We start from the raw sequence: 27,978 nt of genomic DNA on the forward strand, positions 1-27,978 counted from the left end.
TGAATGTAACCAAAGTGTAAAACATGACGTTAAAATCCTAATAAACAAACAAACAAACAATTTCAGTCTGTGTTGCTGCGGTTTCCCAGCGGGCTGAAATGTCATAACCGACACACAGTTCATCATAACAGTCAGTGTGATGGTGATGTGAAAACAGGAACCTCTACAGGAACTGTGAAGTTCCTGTTTACACGAGTTTCCAACTTAAGTTCCTTAAAATGTGGGACCCACCAGATAAATGACTCGGTTGTTTTATCTTGAGCATGAGAAGGTGTGTAATAGCCTGGCTGCTGCACGTATGGAGGCTGCAGATGCCTAAATTGGGGTGAAATGCAAAGAAAAGTACAAACACAAACACAAACACGCTCGCTTGTTTCGCGGACCACGTTTAATGTGACTATAAACAATCACAGAGGACACTAATGATGCACACAAAGAACAGTGGGTGAAATGAAGCACAGACCCAAGTACTAACGGTTCTTTTGGTTCAGTCACACTATCTGCCATTGATTATTTTCCTTATTTACATCAACACCCGGACTGTTACAGTTCACGGTGGAGAACATGGTGGTGATGGGCTTTTGAGGAGAAGCTCCTCTCCTGGTTCCACCAACACGACCACGTTCTCCTTCTTGGGAAGGAAGACCGCAGGGTACAGCGGCTCACTCAGTTCCACCCCGTACCGATGCATCAGCTCCATCCCGGCGTCCAAACCCACTCTGTAAAACGCCACCGCGCCACACCCGAAGTCGACATAGATTCCCACTCTCGTAGCCTTGGGGGCGCTCAGGACGGTCTCCACATCCCCGTGCCAGGCCGAGAACGCACGGCCGTTCCACTCGACACACCAGGAGACGCCGCTGCCCGTGAAGCACGCCTCCTTAGCCTCGCCCTGGCGTGCCATCCTGGCGTACGTTACTCCTACGTGAACACCCGCTCCACCCAGGTCTGCTTCGAAATAATGCCGTCCGGAGGAGAAGTTTTGGGCCGCCAGCGCCTGCTTATAGTGTTGGAATCGTTCGGGTTTCTCGGGGTAGCCGTGCTGCCATGGCGTGGTGTTGGTCAGCTTCCTGCCGTCATGCGTCACACGGAGGAACTGGTGCACCGTGTCACAGTCGAAAGTTAGAGGAGATGCATCTGATCGAGAGAGGAGAACTTGCATTAGCATTGCAGAAATATTGCCAAAAGTATGAGGACACTTCTTGAGTTTGGGTGTTTTGGCCACACCCACTGCTAAAAGTTTAATAACATCAGTGATATACAATAGATTATGTTCTGTTTCCATCATGATTTGGCACCTAGTTAGAACAATGTCCATAAAGACGTGGTTTTATTTGGTGGAGATCCAGTGGTCTGCACAGAGTCCCAATAAACGATTGACATAATTGGAACGTTGACTGTGAGCCAAGCTTGTGAAAAGAGTGGAGGCTGTTATAGCAGCAAAGAGCTGTGTGCTAGCCTGTGGCTCTTCACTGCCCACAGGCCGTACTTTGGACACCCCTGATGTGTTATAAGGTACGAGTAGGCGCTTTATGGCCCACATGTGGTTCCAGGATCAGTGGTTAAAAAAAGCATCAGCATTCAGGTTACAAATAATGATGTTCATTTGAATATCCAGGAGTCTGAATGACTTTCTAACATTCAAATGAACACACACACACACACACACCTACACCACAGCCAACACATAAACTAGCACAGTATTAAACAGCCATGTCTCACATTTAAGGAAGTCGTCTCTGCTCTCTGGTTCTGGCAGCGAGAGGTTCTGCTTTACACCACTGAGCTGAACTCCTGTAGCTGGATCTGAAGTGTTTTCTGCAGGGGGAAAAAACCCAAAACAATTTCAGAATTTCACTTTAAATATTATTTTCATTCATTAAGGACCAAATTTATTCAACAGACGTATCACTCTGCTCGTTTTAGGTCTTCGCACAGCATCTCTACTGTGTTACAATTGAGACTGGGACTAGGCTATGTCTAATTTTAAATTATTTGATGGGTATTTGACCAGTCAGTGGTCGACACCATGACAGTCACTCATACAGCCTGCTTCTGTATGTTTGGTCCCAAGTCAAGACAGGTTCCCAAATTCTCCACAAACACTTAGGTACAGTATGGGTCACCAGGTAATGGAAACAATTACTAACAAACTATTTTCCTGTACTATAGTGCACATAGAAAAGAGACACTAGAGTGTTTTACAGGAGGTTGTAAGCATTGTGTTACACAGTTTCTGTGTGGTGTGTATGTGTGTGTGTGTGTGTGTGTATTCTGACCGGTTGTACAGGACTCCTGGAGTGCGTTACGGTAGGTCGTGAGGATCGTGCTGCACAGTTCCTGAGTGGTGTGTGTGATGATACGACTGAAGGCCTGTAAACGATCCGTCTGGTTCATACACACAACAGGTAGAGCCACACTGGGACTGTTCTTCTTCCACTGACAGTATTCCTACACACACACACATTATCTAAACAGCAGCAACATTTCTCACCAGGCAGGCAATGAACACTCCTGGATACTGCCCTAGTTTATGGGTGTCGAATTCGAATCTCAGCTTTGCTATCAGCCAACCTGGCACCTATACACACACGATTATTAACTGAATCATCAGGGTTCCTCATGGAACAGCAATTACAACCTCTGCTGTTTGATGATGCTCAAACTAAATTTCCTGCTTTTGTCAGCGTTTGACAGGATTACAGCGAATTTTTTAGGTGGCTTCACAAATCTAGCATCCTGGGTAATCTCATCTGCTTCTGTAGCACATTTAGAACTTTTGTGGACTTGTATGATGTACCTGCAGAAAGTGGAGGTCGTTCTTGTTCTTGCAGAGCTTTTCCAGGTGACTGTCGGTTCTCTTCAGTTCAGCGCAGCTTTGCCCCACCTGCATCTGAACAGCGTTCACCTCACCCACCGTGTTCTTCTGTTCAACCTTCAACACCTCACTCAGCTCTGCACCCACCTTCTGCACCACCGCCTGCAGCGTGTTCACCTGCTGCTGCACCACCGCCCGCAGCTCCTCTACGCATGCCTGCATGTAAACGTACGATATACAGCGTTACACCGATACACACATCACATACAAGTCTTTGACATTTTCCCAGATGTGCACCGTAAGTGCCGAAGATCTGTAGGCGCTCACCAATCTGGCACACAGTGGAGTTCCTGAGTTGATGGACAGTGCTGGAATGGTATTGACAGTGTAAATATTAAACGTTGGTGTACCTGCACAGACTGAAGGTTGCTCTGTAGTTTGTTGATGGAATTCTCTGCTACCGTCAACGTTTTCACCGTCTCCGCCTGTTTATCCTGCAGCTCTTTCTGGGGATACATGAACATTAGGATTAGCTTCCTAAACATGGGCGCTGGAACTAAAAGCTTTGGTTCAGTTTCATGTTAAGATATGTAAAAGTGAGAGCATAGTCGGAGCATATGACTACCACCAGCATGCTTTACAGTAAATACAATGCTGTTGGGTTGGGATGCTTCATTTTTTTGTCTTTAAGATACTTTTCCAGTGTCTTTTCCATGTTCCAGTATCTGACCATCCTGACAATTGTTACCACTGTTCCATGTACCTTGCAGTGTTTGTTGTTAAGAAATAGCTCCAACTGACATTCATGACTTAATTCCTTGGTCTTTAGGGATACTGCAAGCTCAGTAGTTAAGTTACTGGACTAACAATCAGAAGGTCACTGGATCCAGCTCAACAAGCATCAAGTTGCCAGTGCCTTGACTAAGCACCTCAAGCCTCACTAATTTGCTTTGGATAAAAGTGTCTGCTCAATGCCATACATGTGATCCATTCTGGACTTTCAACTTGTTGAACAGTCAGACCTCTCAGTAGTGAGATATGGATCTTGTGGAGGCTCAGCTGGTAACGTCGTGTATCTTAGTGTCAAGGAATGTACTAACACTTGTCTTTAGTCCTGTCTTCTAAGTACTTGTTTAGATTAGGGATAACTAGGAATATCTTTTGTAGTTATTTATTATAGGATTTTTTGTATTTATTGTTGTATTTACAGTGTTTTGTATTGTCTTGCACTTTTTGTACCGTGTTACACCGTGATCCTAGAGGAACGCTGTTTCGTTTCAATATGTACTTGTATGTAGCTAAAATGACAATAAAACCTCTCTGACTCTGACTCTGACTCTGACTGATGTACTAACGCTGTACGTTCATGTAGGGGAGGTTCTACATTCCTCGGGCAGGTCTGCACAGAAACGATGGTTCTTGGTAAACAGATTCTCTACAATCTTTATGTAACTTCAGAAGAACGAGATCTCTTGTGTTCTTATCTGAAGCCGTGATCTACAGTGCAGTGGTTTTTAACATGCAGCCTGAAAGGTGTTTGTCTGCTCCTTCTCCTCCTCCTACATTCAGTGGTTCTCAATTTTCATTTGAGAACTTTCATTTGGGTCTTTGAGAATGGACACATTTAATTGCCCACTAAAAAAGTTCACAAAAGATCAATGGACGGTGACTATGCAATATTCTGACTCAGTTGTTGATGCAGATCCCGATGAGGAAGCTTCTACCACCAGGAACACCATTCCTTTTGTCATCCTTGATTAAAACGTAAGAATAATATCTTAACCTGTGGTAAAGCGGTCCCAGAATATTTTTTTAACTACCAAAGGGGTCTAAGAGAAATAAATAGTGCAATTGCAAGACCAGCTTTTGATCACTGTTGATTTGTTTGATCACTGAGTGAGATTAAGATCCACTGAAAGTCTTGAGTCTGTCTGATTTGTCTGATCTTGCTTTGCAGGGACTTGATCTTCTTGAACAGTGTCAAACATTTGTTTTTATTATCTTGCCTTTCTTCTAATAAGTCATGTTCAGAATTGCCTCTAATTGCTGAGGGGTAAAAGTGTTCCAGTCTCTCCTGTTTTATTTTTTTTGGCTGTTCTACAAGACAATACTGAAGACGACCAGGGGCATCGTAAAGAGGGTTAGATGAGGAGGTTTGGAACTCACGTTGGTGTGTTCCTCGACACACTGTGACATTGGTGTATTTATTGCACCTTGGCATCAATTAGACAAAAATCTGGAACTGTAGTGGAGAAGCAGGACACTCACTTTATAAGCCGCTTATCCTAATCAGGGTCACAGGGGATGCTGGGGCCTATTCCAGCTCTCAATGGGCACAAGGCACACAGAAACACCCTGGACAGGGCGCCAGTCCATCACAGGGTGCACATACACGCACACAGGGCAATTTTAGTATCTCCAATTTACCTGACTGCATGTCACTGGGGAGAACATGTAAACTCCACACAGAAAGGACCCGAACTGCTCCACCTAGGAATCGAATCTAGGACCTTCTTGCAGTGAGGTTACAGTTCTACCCACCGAGTGTTTTATGATGGTAGTGCAGACACCGTCAAACACTAGCTAGGCTCCAGCTTCACTATAATATTATTCTTGATGTCATTTTGGACAGACTGTCTATGCTAACAAAGGTTTTACAGTTACGCTACTTAGCTGATGCTTTTATTTCAAAGCAACTTACAGTGTGAACTAACAAAATCCAAGCAATTGAGAAGTGAGGGCCTTGGACAAGGGCCCAACAGTGTTAACCTGGCAGTGATGAGGTTTAGACCAACAGCTTTCTGACCAGTTGTTCGGTACCTTAACTGTTGAGTATTTCTTCAGGTTTTTCCTTTCCTTGTCATTAACTGATAGAAGTAACTGGCTGGCTGATATAAATTTCAAAGACACCTGTGTTGTCACCAGTGTTCAAGCATTTTGTACAAGAAAAGACAAAGCCAGTGTTGTCTGGAGTTCACTTCCAGGGAAGTCTAGATTTGTTGCTGCTTGTAATTCTATACTGAACCTGAGCGTGGTTAGCAGAACATGAAACAGGAGAGCGCTGATGGATCTAATATCGTTAATCTGATCACACGTTTGATCAGTGGAGTGGTTGAGTAACACCTCAGGTTTAAAAAACATCAGGAGTGTAAATGCTAGTCAGCATTCAGGTGGTTGTTCTGAATCAACACAAGCATCTGATTAACGAGTCCACTCATCCTAGACGTGTGATTTATTTGTGGTCCTCGACTGGGTGGCTGGTGCATTCCACATGTACGTCAGTGGGACAAGAGAGCAGTTATTACAGTCAGTAATTGTAGCCCTACAAAAGTGCATTTACTGTCTATGGTGGGTATGGCTCATAACAACAATATGACCAAAAATATTTGGACACCTTATCCGTATTAAAATAGAGCGACCTCTATGTGATCTTTTCAGCTAGAACAACAGTCGCTCTTGTGAGAAATATGTCTGTGGGAATTTGTGCCCACTCAGTCAAAGGGCATTTGTATTACTGGGCACTGATGTTGGTTAAGAAAGCCTCAGTTGATGTTCCAGGGCAACAGTTTGGGGAAGGCCCCTTACAGCTCCAGTGCACAAAGCCAATAGGCGTGTTAACAATGGGTGTATCTGAAACACCTGAACTCACAATACAAGGGGTGTCCACATACTTTTGAGCACATTTCAGTACTTAAATTCATCAGGCTGTCGATACACAGCAGGGTATCACAAACATCCGTTTACATTCATCAATGATGAGCAGATTCAAGCTGCCAATCCACCTCCTGACAGTTGGCTGGCAACACAGCGTGCATTACTGTACCTCGATTTTTCGGCGAGCCTCTGTGATGCTCAGCGTTTCATGCTGTTGGTGCTGCTCACTCACACACTCCTGACACACGCAGCAGGCGTCGACGCAGCAGTAGAGCTCCAGCGGCGAGCTGTGCTTCTCACACGTCTGTCTCTCCACGTCCTTCAGCGGCTCCACCAGCCGGTGACTCTGGAACTTCTCCTTCTCCAGGTGGGGCCTCAGGTGATCCTCGCAGTACGAAACCAGACACGTCAGGCATGACTTTTTGGCACGGCGAGGACTCTCGATGCAGGAGTCGCACACCACGTCGTCCTGATCTGGAGGACCGTCCAGGCTTGGACCACCTGACTTTTCTCCTAGACCGTCACTTGATTTTGGACTCTGTCCATTCTGCATCGGTGCACATGGATCCTTCAGCCCTGTTTCATCCTCCTGAATCTTCTCAGATATTTGTTTGGATTTGCAGTCAGTTCCTGGTGGATCTATGGTCACCTCGGTGTCCATCATGGTTCTGTCCGGGCTGCTGAGGGCGAGTGTGTGAAGAGTGGAAGTGAAGCTGGTGAAGTACCTCTGATAAGCCACACCCTCACCTGTAAACACACCTATGCAGGCAGTAAACCTGACCCATGAATGGAGGAGGGGTGGATCGGCAGGGGGAATAGAGACCTCTTTCACATCCATTTTTGGAAAGATCTGACTCACAGAGTGTTTTGAATATGCAAATTCCTCCACCAGGTTTATGGAAAGTCACAACACAGCCAAAAGTAATTAGACACTGCTCCTAATGATCAGGTAACAATAGGTGCTGTGAACTTACCCTGAATTCCCACTTCCAAGCACATTTGAAATATTTGAAAACACCCTCTCAGACTGGTAGCTATCATGTAACAGGGGAAGGACCTTTTCTGTTCCAGCATGTCATGTGCTAGTGTGCATTAAAAGAGGTCCATAAAGATATGGCTTATCAAGATTGGCCTCCATTGGCCTTCACTAAGTCCTGGTTCGAATCCCAGTGAACACCTCTGAGATTAAGTAGATGTGACCGACCTCACGAATGTCCTTTTGACTTATTAAGCACACTTCAAGCTCTTGCAGAATGCCGTTTCAGAAGAGTTGAGGCCAGGACAACTGCATCAACAATGTCCAACAAGCTCATATTATTGGCAATGTGGTGTTTTCACAACCCCTGGTTGTGTTTCTCCAGACCGGCATGTACTGTGTGGGTCTTCTTTGTTTGTTTATTAGGATTTTATCGTCATGTTTTACACTTTGGTTACATTCATGACAGGAACTGTAGTTACTCATTACACAAGATTCAACAGTTCACAAGATTATATCGAACAGTCATGGACAATTTAGTATCTCCAGTTCACCTCACTTGCACGTCTTTGGACTGTGGGAGGAAACCGGAGCACCCGGAGTAAACCCACGCAGACACGGTTGAGGCTTCTTTATGGGTCATTTACTGTTCCTCTGATCGCATCCCTTTATTTTCAAATTTTTACTCCTTGTCACCCCAAAAGGGACCCCCATAGAACCCAGTGCTCAGATGATGTTTGAGTGGTGGATCGTTCTCAGCTCTGAAATTACCCTAATAACGCTGGGTGTCTTGTGGGTGTAATTTAACATTGCGCCAACCGAGCGTCACAAATCAGTTTAATATTCTTTTTAATTATAAAGAGGTAATTAGTTTGAAACCATTTACATTTTCAATAATGTTTACGTGATAAATAAATTTATCAGGCGTTTTCATCCCAGTAAAATATAGAACAGCCGGAAAAGATGCACTGCTGCCATCTGCCAGTGGAGGAGCGTTACTACAGCCTATATCCAATTGACTACATACTCGATGTAGCCAAAATTATGTGGACAATGAGCTTACTGGATGACCGATTCCAGAACCATGGACATTAACATGGAAAACATCAATAATAGATAAACGGAGCGAATGTGTTTTATAGTTTTGGGGCCATGATGCTGAAAGATCTGTGAATTAGATTTTGGAGCAGATAAACATCCTGTATCAGAGCACCTAAGGGTGCATAAGCTTGGCTGAATACACTGGCTGATTCTAGACCATGTAGAGATTTGTATGTTAGCAGGGGGAGTTTAAACTGAATATGACCATATATATTTATTCACCTGCTGCCAATTGAATACACTGCAGTACTCATCCCACATGCTGTGTACTTTACTGTTTTTGTAAATATTCCACACGCTGCTAACTTACATATCTGTATATTCCCTGTATATAGTCTTACAGTTTGTATATATTTTTTGTGTTTAATGTTTAATGTATACATTGCTTGTATACTGTATTAATACTAGAGAGATACCATCAGCCGGAAACAAATTAGTTATGTGTATCCACATACTTGGCCAATAAATCTGATTGTGATGACAGGTAACCAGTGTAACTGGCAGAACTGGGGTGATATAATACTGAAGAGGGTGAATGGTTTGGGACACTGTATTTATTTAAATAAGATTTGCTCCACATCTGGTTCATAGACGCATATTTTCTGCTCACTTTTTCTTAATCATTAATATTTTTTTCCAAATTTGCACCATGCGACTAGTACTTTTTATTTATTCTGAGCCTCTTTAATTACAATCACTGACAAAAATGTAGTGTACCACAACTCCCCAAAGCTCATATAGAAACATAGCTTAAAAATGCTGACTTTAAGTAAAAAATAGAGAATTATTAAATCATATTTATACACCAGGACTTTTGTTTTACACATCATGTTTATTAAAGATTGTAAGCAGTGTTTTAACTGAAAATTAATGTGACATCACTATTAATACAACATTCAAACTGTACATTCTGATACAGACTCATTTACATTTATCCTTCTTTTACATACATTTACTGTCCATTTTATGAGCCGCACCTACCACATAGATGCACATTGCGGGTATTCAATTACTGACTGAGACCTATCTGTTGCTAAACACACTTTACTTCTGTACACGACCCTGTACACGACCCTGTACCCCTTCCATTAGTGAACCTCATGCTGTAATAATGTATTAGGCTTGCAGCCGCTGCACCAGGTTTGTCAAAATGTATAAAGCCACAATCAGTGATTGCATACCCACATAGTGCATCTACTGTATATGGATCTTTGTGCATTTTTGTGTATTTGCTAGCTTTAAGCCAAAGAGCTAAGCTAAAGCTAAAGCTAAAATGCTAATATTTACATATATTGCTTTGCTCTTTAATGCCACAGTGTGGAGCAGCAGAGACGTAAGTGATTAGAGTTTAAACCTTTTTATTGCTAAGCTGCAGTTTTCATAATGAATTAGCTTGTAGCTCAGTGATGGCTAATTAGCCTAGCTTGCATATTTATAATGATATTTATTCTGTTACACACACACATACTGTACTGAGGTGTATGAGGAAGCAGTGGTGTGTTCTGTCTCTCAGTAAAGTTTGGGAAGAACATGTGACTGTAAATCAAATGAAGAATAATAAAAGCATGTTCTCCATCACTGCACCCCCACCAGCTCTGTGATCGGAGGAGCAAACACCATCAGTTCTTGGTATTTATGGAAGAAGAGATGGAGGCGAGACATGTACCCATCCTCCTGATATGGTAACGACTTCAGCTTCAGGTACCGAGAGACTATCGGCTTCACCTGCGCACACACACACACACACACACACACACACACACACACACACACACACACACACACACACACAGGGCCAAAGTGCAACACATATAATTATTTAATATATAAATACATTGCTCAGTTGTATTGGACACATCATTCAATCATTAATTTATTTAATTACATGATGGATTTATGGTCAGGATTGTGGCGGGTCCAGTTTCCCCAGGAAAATCAGGGTACAGGGCAGGAATAACTTGGACCTACCATGTCCACTGAGATGTTCGGCCGGCCGGCCAACAGCACAGATGAGATTCAAATCACGAAATCACATTTAGTTCATGTATACAACACTGTATGTCTCAATAAACAAATAGTTTCAACACTACCACAATCTAAGAGTGGGATTGTGGACTGGGATTAAATGGAATGATGGGGCTAAGGTGTTTGTAAACCTATGGCTTGTGTGTGTGTGTGTGTGTGTGTGTGTGTGTGTGTGTGTGTGCGTGGTCGCACCTTCAGACACATGTTATCGGAGAGCATGGGGAATAGATGATGCTCCACATGGCAGTTGATGAGCGAGTGGCCGAAGGTCCAGTCCAGCAGGAAGTTCCGGGGCAGGTTTAGAACTCCGTGGGTCATCTGGTAGATTCGCTTCGGCCGTCGAGTCTGAGAAAACATCGGCAGCCCGATGTGCTGCAGACAAAATGACAAACCGTATACAAATACATGAAAAATACATTTTACACATCACTGCTTGCTTTATATTTTACCCACTGTCCCAACTTTTGTGGAACTGGGATTGTAGCATTTTTAGACACTGATTACTCAGAGTGTTGGGAATTTTATGGCGATGGTAGAGTAGGTGCTGCACAGAAATTTTACTCCCGGAGTCCTGGGTTTGATCAACACCCCCTGTCACTGTCTGTGAGTTTTACATGTTCTTCATGTGTCCGTGTGGGTTTTCAGGAACCTACAGGAACCTGTGGTGAAGGAGCCGGATGTGATCCTTAGTGTGGGGGTGTTGTTTATGCAGCAAGGATGAGAGTGCAATAGGGAACTGGACAGATCTAAATGAGAAGAAAGGCCGCACAGTGGTGTGTTTTGCAATCTGGGAACGATCCAGGAAACACAAAACAAAATATGGTTTATTAATGAAAATGGTGGCAATCTGGTCCCACTGTGGTTTACAAGATGTAACAGAAAGCCTCCACAAGGGGCGTTTCTCTGCCACCCATTTGTTTGCCTCGCGACCCACCCACGGGCTTTTTCTCATGACCCATTGCCATAGGACATGGGTTCAGTCCTACACTCCTAAATTCTTCAACAACGACCCTGAACTTTCACAAATAGTTTTCAGGATCAGCGCAGATTCAGACAAATACCACACGGTATTAACACACAGTCCGGCTTTCATTCTCACCCTGGAAGAACAAGATCGGACAAATGTTCCCCTCTATTCTGAGTCGAGGTTAAACCTCCTCTGTGAACCTTCACACCAAGAGTCGGGTCAGAACAAAAAGCATTCAGTAGAAACCATGAACAGCAGGAACTGTGGGGGTTTCAAGGTCCAGTAAGGTCTCATTTCCACCCTGCATCGACATCTGTATCAGGATAATAAGGGGTTCGATCTCATTCTCATTTTTCCACCTGCTGTTTTTTGTTTACTCGTGTACTGTAGGTACTGTGATGGGACCTCCAGTAATCACAGCAACATGGTCAGTCTCAGTGAGGAGTTTTGCAGTTTTTATCCCACCTTTACAGCCCAAGACTGCCCCCGAATGGATACATATAAATATACTCCTGCTTTCAGCCCAGTGTTTTAGGTGGTACTGGACCCACTGAAACCTTGACCGAGATGAATAGGGACTCATGTGTTAACCGTTCTTTATGAGACCCCCTAGGTGCAACCAACAGAGAACCAATACACATGCACATACCTGCTATTTCTCAATCATGTGTGTGTGTGTGTGTGTGTGTGTGTGTGTTCCTCACCTGGAAGATGTTGACGTGGATGTAAGGGATGGAGAACATGGCCCTGCTCAGCAGCATGACCAGCAGTGCTGAACTAAACTCCAACCCTGATACACACCGTAAGAGCGCGTACTGAGAACACACACCTGTACACACACACACCATTGTACGCACTGCTGTTAACACCGGCTGTCCCTTCAACTGGCCTGCAACACACACACACACACACACGTTTGTGTTCCAAACATTCAGCCACAGAAGAAAAACAGTTGCAGAAATAATTCCAAGCACGTCTGTGTCTCATACACACTGTGTTCTTACCCATGGCCACTACGGGGGTGATGATGGGTACAGCGAGAGGGGCGATGAACAGGTAAACACTGCGGGGTAAGAATGGGATCTTCCACGTGCTGGAATCTCCCAATCCGATCACATTAGTGTGAGCGTGATGCATCTTTATATGAGCTTTTATACCTGCCCTCGCTGTGAAGGCACCACACACCTGCAACACACACACACACACACACACACGCACACACACACACACACACACACACACACACACAATTACAGGAGAAGTGTGTAGTACAACAGTAAATGAGCTGAAGGATCCATGAAGAATGTGAGACTGGAGGCCTAAAGATGAAACCACATGCAAACAATGAATGAGTTAAATTAAAAACACCCACAGAACCCGGCGGGCACCTGGACCTGGCACCTGTCGTGCCATGGCTGAATGAACAATGACTGGGTGTGTAATCACTTTTGTGCAAAATCCCATTAAAAAAAACACCATTCATGTTTATTTATTTATTATTATTGGTGTTTTCTTTCTATTTGTATTTATTATTTATATATAGTTTTTTTTAAATTATTTTTATTTATTAATATTATTGTTGTTTTTAGTTTTGTCAGTAATAAAATAATAAAAATATTTATAAAAAGATTTACATTAAAATAGTCTGAAATAATTATTAAAGATGCTTTTTTGTTTAAAATAACTATTATAAATAAAATAAATAATACTAATAAAATAAATAAATAAATAGAACATAAATAACAGAAGCAGCAACAAAAATAACATTAAAAAACCTAATATAATAATAATAAAACAAGTTAACATTTATTTATTTATTATTATATTGGTGTTATTATTATTAGTAGTAGTATTTATCTATTTATGATTAATGTATTACTATTATTAATATTATTATTTTTGTTGTTCCTGGTTTTGTCAATAATAATAATAATAATAATAATAATAATAATAATAATAATAATAATAATACCAAGTTAACATTAAAAAAGTTTGAACATATTATTAACAGAATTATTATTATTTATGGTCAAAATAATTATTAATAATGACAATTGTAATAAAAGTAAATACTTTAATTAATTGATTAATAACAGAAGACACGGCAGCAGAACAGAACTGATTTTAATAGCATTTAAATTGGAATTTTGGACCCAGTGAGGATGAGGATGGTGACTTAAATCTACACTTTAACACTCCAGAATTATTATATTATTTTTAGATAGATAGATATAGATTTGTAAGACCCGTGAGAGCAGTTTTTGCTGATTGTTGTGGCTCGGCTGTGAAATAAGAAATAAAAACCACTGATTTGATCAGCTCAAGAGTTATTTGCCTTTAAACAGCACTTTGTATTTGATTGTGGGTTTAAAATAAATGGTTGTATACAGTGATGCATTAGAAACACTACTAGGATGCAGGACGCGTCACCTCGATGAAGAAGACGGCCCAGAACTCGGACCACGCCGCTGATTCGCTCAGAGCTCCGTGACTGGCCAGGTGAGTTCCTTTTACTGTGATCACCGCATGAGCGAACCCCATCAGGAACAAACCCAACAGGAACCAGACCACCTGAGACGAGGACAGGAGCAGGAACGCTGAGAACGAGACAGAATAACACAGTCAAACAACTTTGTCCGTGGAACATCATTGTGAGGTCATTAGTTAGACTCCTGATAAGGCTATGGCTATTTGGGTTGGAAGTCTAGGAGGGCACAAAGCACCTTCACCACCCTCCCCTATCCTGCAACGTGATGAGTATTTTGGGCATCTGTGACTGTATAATGTATCCAGAATGAAGCAGTTAGAGCCTCCAGTTGTGCTGCATAAACAGCAGTTCAAGAAGCGACAGTGGATTCACATGACTAGGAGGAAGCACGTGTTAACCATCAACTAAAATTGGGGTAAATGGAGTTAAAAGAAAGTCTTAAACCAAAACTCAAAGAGGAATCGTCTGGTGTCAAGAGCCGCCCATCACGGATGGTGTTTACCCAAGTGAACAGTGATCCCCACCCCAGCACACAGGGTTCATCGTAAAGTTCACTGATGAATTTTTAGTCTGTTTAAATAAACACTGCAGTCTTCTGCTCTCGCACCGCGACTGAACTTTGGATTTTCTGTCACTTTGTTGATTAAGGAAGAATTTGGGATTTAGCAAGAGTTCGCTGGTTCAGTGACAGAGGTTACTAGAGGTTACTGTACACGGAGTTCTGGCTCTGTTTGAACTCTGCAATCATTATGTTGTCAGATTGTTTATTGGACTGCAGTTTGGGACTTTGGTGGTGCTATTTAGCAGATGCTATATAATTTATCCCCTGTTGCTCAGGGGCCCAACAGTGGCAACTTGGTGATGGTGGTGCTCGAACCAACAACCTTTTGATTACTAATCTAGTACCCTAATCACTGATCTATTAGTTTTAAGCCACAAACTGCATTTTTTCCTGTAGAACATTGGAATGAAGTCAAGCTCAGTTAATGTTCTCCAGTCATCGGATCTTAAACATCTTTGAAGCTTCTAAGGAAGTTCTGGAGCGCCACCTTATTCAAATGTGGAAGAACTGGAAAGTTTTCCACTGGAAGTAGCTTCATCATTTCATCCAAACATTCAGGACATGTGATGAAGCTTCTTTCAATTAAAACCATCCACGTCTTTAAGAGCTAAATGAGGCAGCGCTCCAGAACTTTTTTGAAGCTTTGAAGAAGTTTAAGATTTAATTACTGGAGAACATGGATGGAGCTCGACTTCATCCCAATGTTCATTAACGTTCTATGAAAAAAAAAAATGCAGTTTGTGGCTTAACTGCATAAACAGGGAAGAATATTTGCACCATAATGTCCATAAAGTCTACAAATGAGTGAGATTGTGTAGGGAAGCCCTGCAGCTCCAAATTCACTGATGTTTTTCCTCCTGTATCAAAAATGTCCTGAGTTGTGAACTGTGTATATCCTTACACTGGTGTGTGTGTGTGTGTTACCTGCAGGCAGGCTAATGAAAGCCAGTGCCAGGATGGTGCAGTCAAGTCCTCGCCTCTCCCACCAGCTGCTGTCCCTCACCGTCTTCTGGACCAGACGATTGAGCTCCATCATCAGCATCTCGCTCTCCTCCTTCATCTTCTCCTCAACTTCTTCATTCCCTGCTTCCCTTGGCCGTGGCCCAGTCTCGCCTGTTCCTCCTGTCTGACGCTTCTCCTGACACTCTGCCGGGACGTTCTGCATGCTGCGGATGCCGGCCGGATTACACCCTCACACACACACACACACTCACATGCATACACACTGCAGACGTCCTTCAGCCACTCAGCCTACACTGTTTGCCAGACATGATCCAGTTTCAGACTGAGCAATTTGATCTCTCTCTCTCTCTCTCTCTCTCTCTCTCTTCATCTCTCTCTCTCTCTGTCTCTCGTCCTTTCCCACCGTTCACTCCTCCCACTTCCTTTCTTCCTTCTTCCCCACATCTGAAGACCTACACACCCAGGGGAGCTGCAGACAGGAGACTAGGTTGTGTTTTTGTCCTCACATCAACCCTCAGTGCCGCTCCTCGTCCTCTTCCCTCTGCACTGTAGACAAGTTGGGACGGGATGCAGCAATTGTGCACTACTGTGATCAAGTTCGGGTTATTCAGTCACACCCAGTGCAAACAGTTATATTATTATTATATATTGTAAACATTTTATACATTAAAACATTGAGGCATGACTGTGAACCTGGGCACCAAGAACAGTCCATGATGCCATGGTTTAACAATTCTGGAGAGCAGGAGCTGCCTAAAGCCCTGACCTTAACCCCACTGAACCCTACTTTCAGAATTAATTTGAACTTTGGACCTTAAAAAAGACTCCTTTGACTAAAAGGGCACAAACAAACTTTGTGAAAGACCCTCCCAAAAGAGGGAATTGTTTATTATTTGATTTTGTTAGGATTTAACGTCATGTTTTACACACTTCCATTCATCCATCCATCCATTCATTCTTTCTTCCATCCATCCATCCATCCACAGACTGTCAAGGTGGCTGATCTACAGATGGATGGATACTGGTGTGGCTACAACATCTGGACTATTGTGTCCACATACTTTTGACCATATAGTCTAACTGTATCTTGGCTTCGTGATTCGATTCTGTCAGTGTCCACCAGGTGGCGCAAAAAAGCTCAAAACATTTCAATACTCGAATCATTTTCAATGATTTATTTGATGGTGTAGAAAGTTGTATAATGTTATTCTGCTTACTGATTAGAATTATAGACAGTTTATGACTTCTCTGTGCCCCTAAAATAGGGCTGATTTAAAGGAATTAATTATGAAGTGTATGGAAGGGGTGCTCAGGTGGTGCAGCGGTAAAATACATTAGTGCACTATCTAGGATTCAAATCCCAGCAGGTTATTGGCATTTACATAGGCATAAATGGCTATGTCTGAGGGGGGAGGCATGGCTGGCCGATGGGAGGTAAACTTCTCAGTGCGCTCTCAGTGCCGGTCCCAAGCCTGGATAAACAGTAGGGTTGCATCAAGAAGGGCATCTGACATAAGGTATGTGGATCAGAAAGAGCCACTGTGGCGAGTACATGGAACAGTGGTCTCTACCTAGGATTGTAAGGAAAATCCAGTCACATTATGCAATGATCACTTTCGTGTGTATTTAGAGAAGCCACCAGCTGTTGGATGTATATTTTTGATCCATCAGATTTTCAGAAAACTATCAATGAAATGAATCAATGTGCGTTTCGATCATTCAGTCACAGAAAAAGAAATCACTGACATTCCAACACTGGTGTATGTAAACTTTTGACCCTAGACTGTGGATCTAGAGGTGTGTATCGAGCATGGCCCTGAAACGCCGCAGCGTGTGTGTACGCCGGCTGCAGGCCTCCAGCAGCTTCTTTCTAGGACTGAGCGGAACGTCGAGGACGGCGAGGTCAGCCTCAGAGCAGAGGACCAGAGCATCCAGGTCCATCCGTTCCTTTAGGAACAGAGAGTGGAGCTCACCAAGACCGTGCGACTCCAAAAACACCTCGAGAGGAGACGAGGAGGACTGCAGGTTCTCTTCATCATCACAGTCGAACGTATCATCACACAGCAGATCCTGAAAGAGATGCTCATCATCATCTTCATCATCGTTATCAATCATGATACACTAAGAACATCACAATGCAACGTCTAGACTGTCTGCATCTTTATAAGTGCGTGGAAGGGAAGGGTGTGTATAAAGGGGTGTGGCTAAAATGCCTTTACGTATTAATTAGAGCTCAGCACTGCTACTGGTCGGCTGGGCGCCCCAGGGCCTGCAGCAGACAAAATTGGCCATTAAGTCTGCCGGGTGGGAAAAGAACGGACCGAAAAGTGGGTGGGATGCTTAATGCTGCAGAAGGACCCTGCTTAGTAGACCAAGGCACCTGTACATGAAGGGGAGGAGTCTGGAGATCAGGGCGTGGCTCTCTGCACACAAATTTACTAAAGGTGTGGACTAGGCAGGCAGAGTTGCCCTCTTTGGATGCGACCGGGGTCTCCAGCAGTGGAAGACGAAGAGAAAATGCATAAACAGAATACCAAAAAAACAAAAAAAAACGTGATATTTTGAAGGGGTGTCCACATACTTTTGACTACATGAGTAAACCTGTCTAGCCGTGAGGTTGTGTGTTTGTGTACCTGTGAGTTTTCCTCCGGCAGACCTGCGGTGCTGCAGGTGCTCTCCTGATCGAAACTAGGTAAACGGGGTCGTACTCGCCCTCTTGATTGAACATTCGTCGTCAGCAGCTTCCCCAGTGTGTCGCTGCCGGCCAGGCTTTCCGAATCGAATCCCGAAAGCCCGTCGTTGGTGTAACTCCGGCGGAAGATCATGGTCCCCAGACCAGGCCTGGAGAACAGAGAGTCTCGCCTGGAGTTGGAGAACATGCTGGTGTACAGACCCAGATCGCTCACTGCATCAGAGACAGAGTCCACGTCTGAGTCCGCATCATCATCATTCAGGTTCTGAGGGAACATGTTCCTGACGTGGATCCTCTGCCGATGGCCGGAACACGTTCCCTGTTTCAGGAACATCACGTCGTTTCCCATCTGCAGGCCGGAGAGAGAACGGACGCTCCTCCGGCCCCCCTCGGAGATCTTAAATGTGCTGTCACTTGGCTTCTTCTTCTCCAGATGTTTCTGGATCTTTGTCCTGCTTTTGGATGTCGAGTTCAGCATCGCCTAGAGGGGTACATGTACAATCGGAATCTTTTTAATGCACATAAATATTACATTTATGTGACCCAGGCAACACAAACAATGCTTCTTTCTCTCTCTTCTCTGCACAATCTGGTCCCACTGTGGTTTACAAGATGTAACATAAAGCCTCCACTAGGGGGCGTTCGCGTACAAGTTCATTTTGCGTTTATGTGCTGGTTAAAATTTGTTTATTAGTGTGATTGCAGTAGGCATGATAATGACCCTATGACCTTTATACAACTTTTGGATACACACACCCGCTCAACTGCCACGCCCGTTTTTTTTGGCCCATTCATTTTTTAAAACTCTAAATTGCCCATCCCGATGTAGACAAGCCCACCAAGAATCCCCCGAAACCACAAACACACGACACGTTTACCTGCGTGTAGGTGATGCTGGACTCCACGCTGCTGAATTGTGGGATTTTGTGTCTCACGCTGCTCCTGTATCTGGAGAAGCTCTTGGAGACGGTCGCTCCGGACTCCATCGTCTCCCTCAGGAACTGCTTCTCCATGCGCCGCTGGTGTTGGTGCTGTAGTTCGGCGTAGCGTTTTGCTCGCTGTTCCGCGTTGTGGAAGGCGCGCTCCTTCAGCTTACGCACCAGTTTGGGGTTGAGGGCGCTCTGCTTGGCGGCCACGGAGTCCAGGTAACGCACGGAGGCCATGTGTCCGTGTACGGCGGCCGCGTCCAGCGGGGTGTGGTAGTCGTTATCCAAACACCACACGTTGGCGCCGAACGAGACGAGGAAGGACAGGCAGTTCAGGTGGCCGTTCGCTGCGGCTAGGTGCAGAGGGGTGTTCCCCCAAATGTCGCACCTATCCGGGTCGCCCCTGAGGGATGGACGGGGGGAGAAGAAGAATCGAGTTACCCACATGCACCTGGTCAAACCAAAGGACACAGAGAAAACCCAGAAGATGCAAAACTCCTTACAGACCACCGTACCCAGAGGCAATGATTGACCGCGTACCCAGGACCCGCTGTACCAGCTGTGCCACCGCGGCTTTTCGCTCCCAAATATGAGTGGCGACGCGCAAATGTGATCTTATTAAACCTTTAGGTGATGCTTTAATATTTGCATACAATTTTTATTTGCTATGGTCAAAAGTATGTGGACGCACCGTCACCACGTACAGAAGAACGCACCAGGCTCCCTGTGTTCCTTCACTGCATCAACCTGACAGTAGGTGTCGCTGTTTCAGCAGCAAGGGGGGTGTCTCCTAATCCAGCCTTTACTCCCTCAGACACGCTGGATTGTCCAGTACAGCTTATGCTTGACCGGGTGTCCCTGCAGAGACGCCCTCAGGGTCCTCCGGGTTTCTTCTAGATACTTCTAGAAACATGCCAGTAGGTGATCTGATTGCTCTAACTCTAATGTGAGTAAGTGAGTGTGTTTCCTGTGATGGATGAGCACCCAGTGACAGTGGAGTGGTCTTTTTTTTATTATGAACTGTCCATAAAGACGTGGTTTGGTGTGAAGGAACCAGAGAGCTCTGACCCCAACCCCACTGAACATATTTGGGATGAATTAGAATGTCCATAATGAGCCAGGCTTTCTAGTCCTTTCATCTAAACTGGCACAAATTCCCGCAAACACTTCAAATTCATGCCTCTGGTTTCGGAATGGCATTTCGAGCTCATAGTTAGGCGTCCACATACTTTTGGTCATGTGTCCATTTTCTCTTTGATCCTCAAAGGAATAGACGGTGGATGAGTGATGCCTGAGTAATCGGACACGCCCACAACATGAACTTTGACCTTTATTATAAGTGGATAGAGGGTGGATAAATTAATTCTCAGAGAATTGAGTCATAAATACTGACTCATAAAGCTGTCACTGACCTTTACACACACACACACACACACACACACACACACACTATACGGCCAAAAGTATTTGGACACCTGACCATGATCTTGTCGGACATCCCATTTAAACAAACTGAAATCAGCTGCTCTTATGAAGGTTTCTCACAAGACTTTGAAGCATGTCTGTGGGAATTTGTACCACTTCAGATATTCCAGTTAATTCCAAAGCTTGATTACCTTTGATCTAATGTGGCCCGGTCAGAAACAAACAAAGGGCCGCATGTGACCCAGTGCCCAGTCTGGTACAGCTGGTTCTGAGACCTGAAGTAGTCGTATTAATATGGACACATACTAAATAAACAAAACAAGGAATTAATCATCTAGGTCTATTTTGTTTGTATTTCCAGAAGATTCAGTCACAGAAACAGAACAGTTGCAGAAATCAGATGAAGAACAAGTCATGCATGTTCCTTACAGTAGTATATAAACACTTCAGCATTTGCCGCCTGACGTTGGTCGATTTTGTACTCACCCTCGTCCCAGCATCACCCGGAGAGCCTCCAGTTTGCCATGATGTGCAGCCCAGAGCACCGGGGTCAGACCGTCTTCGTCTGGCATGTTCAGCTCCTTCCTGTTGGCCTCCTTCAGTAAGGACAGGAACCCGTCTCTCGCCGCTCTGTGATATTTATCGTTCATCTCTGCAGGAGCGGGAGTCGATGCACAGAAGAAGATAAGAGGTGAAATGTTGGCGGTTCCTCTCTGGGGAAAAATAGGTATAGATGGGGGTGGTGTGAGGGGCGTCGCGATGGGAGGACGAGGACGCTGGAGCCATAAATCTGAGGTGCATTACTGGCTGAATCCCAAATAGCTTCGAACACACCACAATATCACCCAGCAGGGTCTGAATACACGGACACCAGTGGACACTAGAGTGGATTCAGAAAGTATTCGGACCCCTCGATTCTTTGCACAATTTATTGTGTTGAGGATTTAATTTTAAATGAATAATGAATTTTTAATTTTAAATGAATTAATTGCCATTTTTATCACCAATTTCCACTTAATAACCCAGAATAACAAAGTGAAAACATCTTAATATTGAAGGATAAAATAAAAATAAAAAACTCACTTGTTTACAAAAGTATTCAGACCCTTTACTGTGGGACTCCAAATTGTAGTCAGGTGCATCCTGCTAGCTTTAATAATCCTTGAGATGTGTTTAAAACTCAATTGGACTCAAGTGATTGTCCTGATGCAGTGTAAGTTGGAGGCCCATGTTTGCCTTTCCAAACTACGTCCAAACACCAAGCCATGTCTATTAAACTATTGAACATCTGTGGAGAGACCTGAGGGTGGTAGTTCCTGCTTTCTGACATGCACAACGGGATGTATCTGGATGTGTTTAAGAAGACTTGCGGCTGTAATTACCACCAAAAGGGGCTTCAACAAAGTATTGAACGAAGGGTCTGAATATTTTGGTGAAGAAGAGATTTCAATTACATCTTAAGATGTTTTCTGGATAATTGAATGTAGACTGATGTAATGTTAATGGAAAAACTATTCAAAATCAAATCCACAACACAGTATGGTCTGCAAAATGTCAGTGGTTACAAGATAAGTCCAATGTAAACACTCAGCAGACACAATAGGCTGAGAAGGAACAGTGACTCCTACTGTCTGGTTGGAGAATACAGACGGAGTGAGACGGCCGGTGTAGCCGTGCTGGTTGGATGTAACATTGAACTTAGTTTTAGTTATAATAAATGAATTGGGGGCGTCCAGTGCCGAGATTCTAAACTCTCAACTCAGTCTGAGTTTGAGTCTCAGCTTTGCTGCTGGTCGACTGGGCGCCGGCCTGGAGAGCGTGGAGATGAGTGCGTGACTCTCCATGTGTGAGATGGCCTCATGCACAAATCCACCACAATATGGGTGAATAAATTAGGAGAAAAATGGAGAAAATGCATAAATAAATTAATAAAAAATGATTTATTTATTATTTATTTATTTATTTATTTTGTTTACTGGAAATTTTGACCTCATTTACTCAAATCTAGTTGGGTGCTGGAAAACCAGTCTAACCACTTGCAAGAAGATTCACGGCTTTTATGATCTGATTTGAAAGGGAAATTCTGTTATTGGAACTCTGACAGTTTGTTGATGAAGGCGAGTGTTACAGTGATACGGAAAGTAACAAAAGGAAGAACGGTGCAGGATTTGGAGGGACTTTAAACATTGACTTTTTGATAAGATGAGTGTTTGGTGTGGTGCGCTGTAGCGTTAACAGAATTAATGACCATGTGGGAGTTAATGTGTGCGCTTCTGCTTCTGTCTGGACTTGTCATTGAGACTGCTGACTGTACGACTACAGCACCACTCAGCACCATTTTTCAGACACTATATGACCAAAAGTATGTGGACACCTGACTGTGAGCTTGTCGGACATCCCGTTTCTAAAGCAAGTGGTATTAAAACAGAGTGACCTGTATGTGATCTTTTCAGTTATAACAACAGCCACTCTTCTGAGAAGGCTTCTCACAAGACAAGACACAAGGCAAGTACATCTGTAGAAATTTGTGCTTACCTTACACTCACTTTTCTTCCCTTTATTTCATCTTTCCCTTTGGCATTAGCCTTCACATGCCAGAGATCCGATAAAGCTGATGTATTGTTGGAGCAGTTGGAATATTTACCTGTCCCATTTTCGGCAGTCAGACACGCCCAATCTCTGACTACAGAATATAATCTAGGTGAGTCACCTTGTACTCACACACTTCCACTAAAATATTTTACCTCCACGACCTTTCCTATAAACTACAGGGAGAAGCCAGAGAGCCGGAGGTACATCAGGACGAAGGATCGAGGCATGCAGGCTGAAATGAACCAAAACGAATGCCTGGAGCTGGAAGAAACAAAACACTCTAAAGACTTGGATGAAGACTCGGATCAGGTAGACGGTGCGGACGCAGACTTGGACTCGGCATTGCTGCGGGTTCCCACCGAGCGCAAGCTCATTTCAGGACTGGTAGGGATAAACGTGGTGCTGCTCGGAAGCACCCTGGTGGCCGGGGACGCCTTCCGTCCTCTTCACCACCACGAACCTGCTCTGTTTCTGTTTTTGATTGTGAAAGAGACTCCAAACTTGCAACTCTTCTGGTAATAGCCTAGTGGGTAGGCTTTGGGCAATCAACTGAGAGGAACCACTATTGGGCCCCTGAGCAAGACACTAAGGGCGCCGACTTCCAAACAAGCTGGGATATGCGAGGAAAGATTTTTGTTGTACTGTACATCTGTATATGTATATATGACAATTAAAGGCGTTCTCTTCTATCTTTGTGATGTGAGATGTTTAGATATAATTGGCAGAGAACCAGATTAAATGGCCAGTGGTAGGCTGGAGATCTTTTAAGGGAACTGCATAGTGAATTCCAGAGAGCCCTAAGAAAGGACAAGGTCAGTACTACAAGAACTACAAGAACATCTGTACAGAACAAAAACAAGAAGAGTTCCAGATGATACATGAGATCAGAAATAGATTTTAACCTTAGTTTTGTATGGTAACAAGTAATGGAAGCAATTAAAGGGATAATGAACAAACCATTAAGAAGCCAATAGACCCAAACAATAGACAAATACCAGATCCAACATTAATGCTTTACTTTGACTGAATGGGCACAGGTTTCTACAGACACAGCACAAAATCCTCTGGAAAGGCTATGCAGATAACTGAAGGCTAATATATTGCTAAGGGGAGGTGGGACTGATAACTCAATATTTATGGTTTTGGAATGAGATGTCCAACAAGTGTATGGTCGGGTTTTGATCAGCGCTAGATTAGATGGTTTATGGAAAATCTTTACTCAGGAAAAACCTGGCAACCTCATATATTAGAAGTGATTTGTATGTAAATAGGCAGCATAGAAAATGCAAAATATAATATTTTTTATTTATTTATTTTTAGAGGAGCAGAGTGACAATGTGACGCGATGCCATTGCAGCGGGCTGCCGACGTGCATGGTTCTACGCAAAGGCTACGAGGTCATGTACCCGTTCAACATGGAGTTCAACCTGATGGCCGGATGCATGCTGTACATCATGTGGAAGAACATAGGACGTCACATAGTCGGGTCCCAATCCGGCCACGCCCAGAAGATCACCTTGCGGATTGTGTGGTCCGGCGGCGTTCTGATTGGTCCTGTTCTGGGCACATTGGTGCTGATTTCCGGGGTGGTCATGTTTGTTCTGTACCAGGTGTGGGTGGGGCAGGAGTTTGGCCGTTTAGACGCTTTTTTGATGTTTTATGGGTTTCATGTTTGTGTGATGCCCGTCATGGCCGTGTGCTCACTGGCTGGAACGCTGGTGTACTGCCACAAGAAAAACAAATCAAGGGGGCAGCATGAAGAGGGTAAAAGACATAAAAGTAAAGAGAGCAGAGCCAAGAACCCGACACGCAGCCTGGACGTCCTGCTGCTGCTGGGTGCCGGAATCGGGCAACTCTCGCTCTCGTATTTCTCTCTGGTGGCTGCCATCAACCTCGGAGCAGAAGGAATTATGGGAGGTTTAGACCTGTCATATTCTCTGCTCAGTTTGCTGGAACTGGTACTGCAGAACATCTTCATCATCCAAGGACTGCACTCGCACACACACTCACATACACGGAACAGGACGGGGCCAGAAAACACCACGATGGACGTCACCTTACAGGTAAATTTCACTTCACACTTTTGAAATCAAACGTTTACACACACGCACCTTAATGACCAGTTCATTAGGAACATCTGGATGTATATTCATGTCTTCTGCTTCTAATGAGTGTCCTAATGAAAAATGACATGAATATGCATGTTTACAGGCGTTATTGATAACGTGAGACTACAGTTCTTCATGCAGTGGGGGACGAAAGTCTAAGACCACCAGTAAAAAATACTTCTGTCTTGCATTTTGCAGTGTTTTTTTTCTGAGGATCCACATTCTTCCAGCATCATCTCACAATACTTCAAGGATCATCTTGTGATGTCTCTCTAAATGCTCAATTTTGCCCATGTTCAAGTGGCTCCATAAGTGCTAAACTGGGTTTAGATCAGGAGACTGTAGATGAAATAACATGATAGTGAACAGTTTACACCTTGGCACAGTCATGTTGGAACAGAAAGGCGCTTTACCCAAACTACTAAACAAAACTGGTAGTGTATAATTGATTTTATATGCCTGTTAGCAATGGGTGTAAATAAAACACCTGAACTTAATAATTATATGGGTGTCCACATATTATAGGACATATAATGGATGTATTATATATAATATCCTATAATATCCTTGCAAGTCACATTTACATCTAAAAGTCACTTAAAACAAAATAAAATGCATTTATTTAGTTGTATTGTAGTTTTATAAAGCTAGCACTGGTTTATAATGCTAAGAAGACCGGGAGAGATTGTAGTTGCACGTTGGCGCCCTCTAGCGGTGATGTTAAAATCTTCACCCAAGAATCAGTTCATGTCTGGTTGCTCCACACGTCATGTCTTATCTGTCCAAAAAATAGTGATTCTTACTTTTATCGGCACTCAGTAACATATTCATATGCAAATTAAAGAAAAAAAATCCTATAGAGTCCTATAGACTTGACCCTGTGCTCAGAAACAAGCTGGGATTGCAAAAGAAATAATGACAAATGATTGCACTGTACACCTGTACACTGTCCCCTTCACAAGTACTGACACACATATTTTTAATTAAAACTTATTTAGAATTTGTTTATAAAAACTTGGTTTATAATTCCTGATTGTGAATCTGATCCTGCTTGCACAACCCCTGATCTGATCAAGGACAGCCGCATCACTCTGACTCATGTCCAATCTGCCGCTTCTTTTCACCGACCAGTGTTCGCATACACAAAACCATGCTAATAATAAAATTCTAAATAAATTTGGCTTTGGTGCATCTTGACGTCCTCAGGCTTAGTAATTTGCATTTTTGGAGCAGGAGGGGAGGAGTGGTGTGGACGAGGAAGGAGGACAAACGTCCCTACAGAAGAAGAATGAAGCTCAGAGCTGGAGTAAGAGACTGATCCAGGAGATCTGCTCCTTCCTCATCCTTTCCAACATCATGGTAAGAACAAATCTGGAGTGCAATGATAGTGTCCAGACATGTAGGAGCCCACAAAGATTGTAGAATTACATTTAGTTACATATTAAGGGCTGTTAAAAAGTATTTTTGCATGTTATTTATTAAAAGAACAAAGGTTTCCAAAACCCAAATTACCCCGACATAAACCAACAGCCCACCTGGTTACCTTATCAACCGGTTAACCAATCCCAGTTGGGCAAAATGACGACAGTCAGGCGTGTTTAGATACTCTGAAGATTATAAACTGCTCTTATCTCAAACCTTTCCATCAAAGTCAAGCAGTAACAGTGACGTTTTTGTGGACGTGGTTGACGCTGGTGTGCTAGTGAATTAGATCTAATATAAAATCAGTTCCAAAAAAGGGTGCAATTACTTTTTCACACAACTGTACAAATATTTGTTCTGTCAAGTGGCTCAGTTCTCCTTGTGTGTGTGTGTGTGTAGTTGTGGATTATACCAGCATTTGGAGCTCACCCTCAGTTCGAGATCGGAGTGGGGAAGAGGTTTTTCGGGTTCTCTGTGTGGTTCGTGTTGGTAAATCTGGGCCAGCCGCTCATCGTCTTCTACAGGATGCACTCGGTTGGAGCTTTGATGGAACTGCTCATCTCAGCATGAACACACACACACACACACACACACACAGAAGGGAAAAACAGCAGGTGTTGTGGTAAGGTGTTAGGCCGCCACACAGTGCCAGTGTGGGTTGGCATCAATTGTACAGTTTTTGAAACTGCAGTGGAGAAACAGAAGAACGTTCCACCAATCATCGATCTTCAGCTCTGCTCTTGTGCATTTCATGACCACAATTCATTCTTTAATTTAATATAATTTTATTTCATTTTATCCTACAGTAGTTTGTTTTGTCCTTCATTAAACCAGAACAGATTCCTGAAACAGATCTGTAACAGACACATTTCATTCCACAGTAATAAAAGTATTGGGACACCTTTTCTAATTATTAGGTCCATGCATTTCAGTTTGCTTAGATGTGTATAAAACCAATTATATACATTATATGCATATAGTTTTGTGGCAAGTTTAGGGAAGGCCCTTTATATATATCTCTGTGAACTGTGTATCGTGTGGATACGTAGTGATTATATATAAAAAAGCTTGTTTAATATTTTATTTATGAACTGCTTTGTTTTTTTAATGATGTGTGTTGTTAATGGGGGACAGGTCTGGAATGCAGGCAGGCCAGTCTAGCGACTGATAGCAAGTCCCAGACATGGACACACTCTTGCTTGTAAACAACTGAGCCTTTTTATTAATGCTCCTTTTATATCCAGTTATGATCGAATCAC

General features: G+C 43.4%; 4 protein-coding genes across 4 annotated transcripts; 1 reads left to right on the plus strand and 3 right to left on the minus strand.

The window, feature by feature from the left end:
* Nucleotides 1-381: 381 nt before the first annotated feature.
* LOC134321571 (tripartite motif-containing protein 16-like) lies at nucleotides 382-7,310 on the minus strand. Its single transcript, XM_063003379.1, has 6 exons — nucleotides 6,642-7,310; nucleotides 3,229-3,324; nucleotides 2,801-3,034; nucleotides 2,280-2,451; nucleotides 1,723-1,818; nucleotides 382-1,137 (listed from the first exon to the last, which is right to left on the minus strand). Exons 1-6 carry the CDS (start codon nucleotides 7,308-7,310, stop codon nucleotides 551-553), a joined length of 1,854 nt encoding a protein of 617 aa, XP_062859449.1. The 3' UTR covers nucleotides 382-550.
* Nucleotides 7,311-9,361: 2,051 nt separating this feature from the next.
* fads6 (fatty acid desaturase 6) lies at nucleotides 9,362-15,874 on the minus strand. The gene is made up of 6 exons (XM_063002734.1): nucleotides 15,516-15,874; nucleotides 13,972-14,138; nucleotides 12,546-12,726; nucleotides 12,246-12,430; nucleotides 10,767-10,946; nucleotides 9,362-10,274 (listed from the first exon to the last, which is right to left on the minus strand). The coding sequence occupies exons 1-6, from the start codon at nucleotides 15,754-15,756 to the stop codon at nucleotides 10,125-10,127; spliced, it is 1,104 nt and encodes a 367-aa protein (XP_062858804.1). The 5' UTR covers nucleotides 15,757-15,874; the 3' UTR covers nucleotides 9,362-10,124.
* A 1,471-nt stretch (nucleotides 15,875-17,345) lies between these two features.
* ush1gb (Usher syndrome 1Gb (autosomal recessive)) lies at nucleotides 17,346-21,247 on the minus strand. The gene is made up of 4 exons (XM_063003504.1): nucleotides 21,084-21,247; nucleotides 19,125-19,575; nucleotides 18,188-18,727; nucleotides 17,346-17,624 (listed from the first exon to the last, which is right to left on the minus strand). The coding sequence occupies exons 1-4, from the start codon at nucleotides 21,245-21,247 to the stop codon at nucleotides 17,346-17,348; spliced, it is 1,434 nt and encodes a 477-aa protein (XP_062859574.1).
* Nucleotides 21,248-23,414: 2,167 nt separating this feature from the next.
* LOC134321572 (proton channel OTOP3-like) lies at nucleotides 23,415-27,466 on the plus strand. The gene is made up of 4 exons (XM_063003380.1): nucleotides 23,415-23,704; nucleotides 24,547-25,252; nucleotides 26,531-26,656; nucleotides 27,119-27,466. Exons 1-4 carry the CDS (start codon nucleotides 23,415-23,417, stop codon nucleotides 27,287-27,289), a joined length of 1,293 nt encoding a protein of 430 aa, XP_062859450.1. The 3' UTR covers nucleotides 27,290-27,466.
* Nucleotides 27,467-27,978: the final 512 nt, after the last annotated feature.

This window comes from Trichomycterus rosablanca, chromosome 10, assembly GCF_030014385.1.
Source record: "Trichomycterus rosablanca isolate fTriRos1 chromosome 10, fTriRos1.hap1, whole genome shotgun sequence".
Taxonomy (NCBI): Eukaryota; Metazoa; Chordata; class Actinopteri; order Siluriformes; family Trichomycteridae; genus Trichomycterus; species Trichomycterus rosablanca.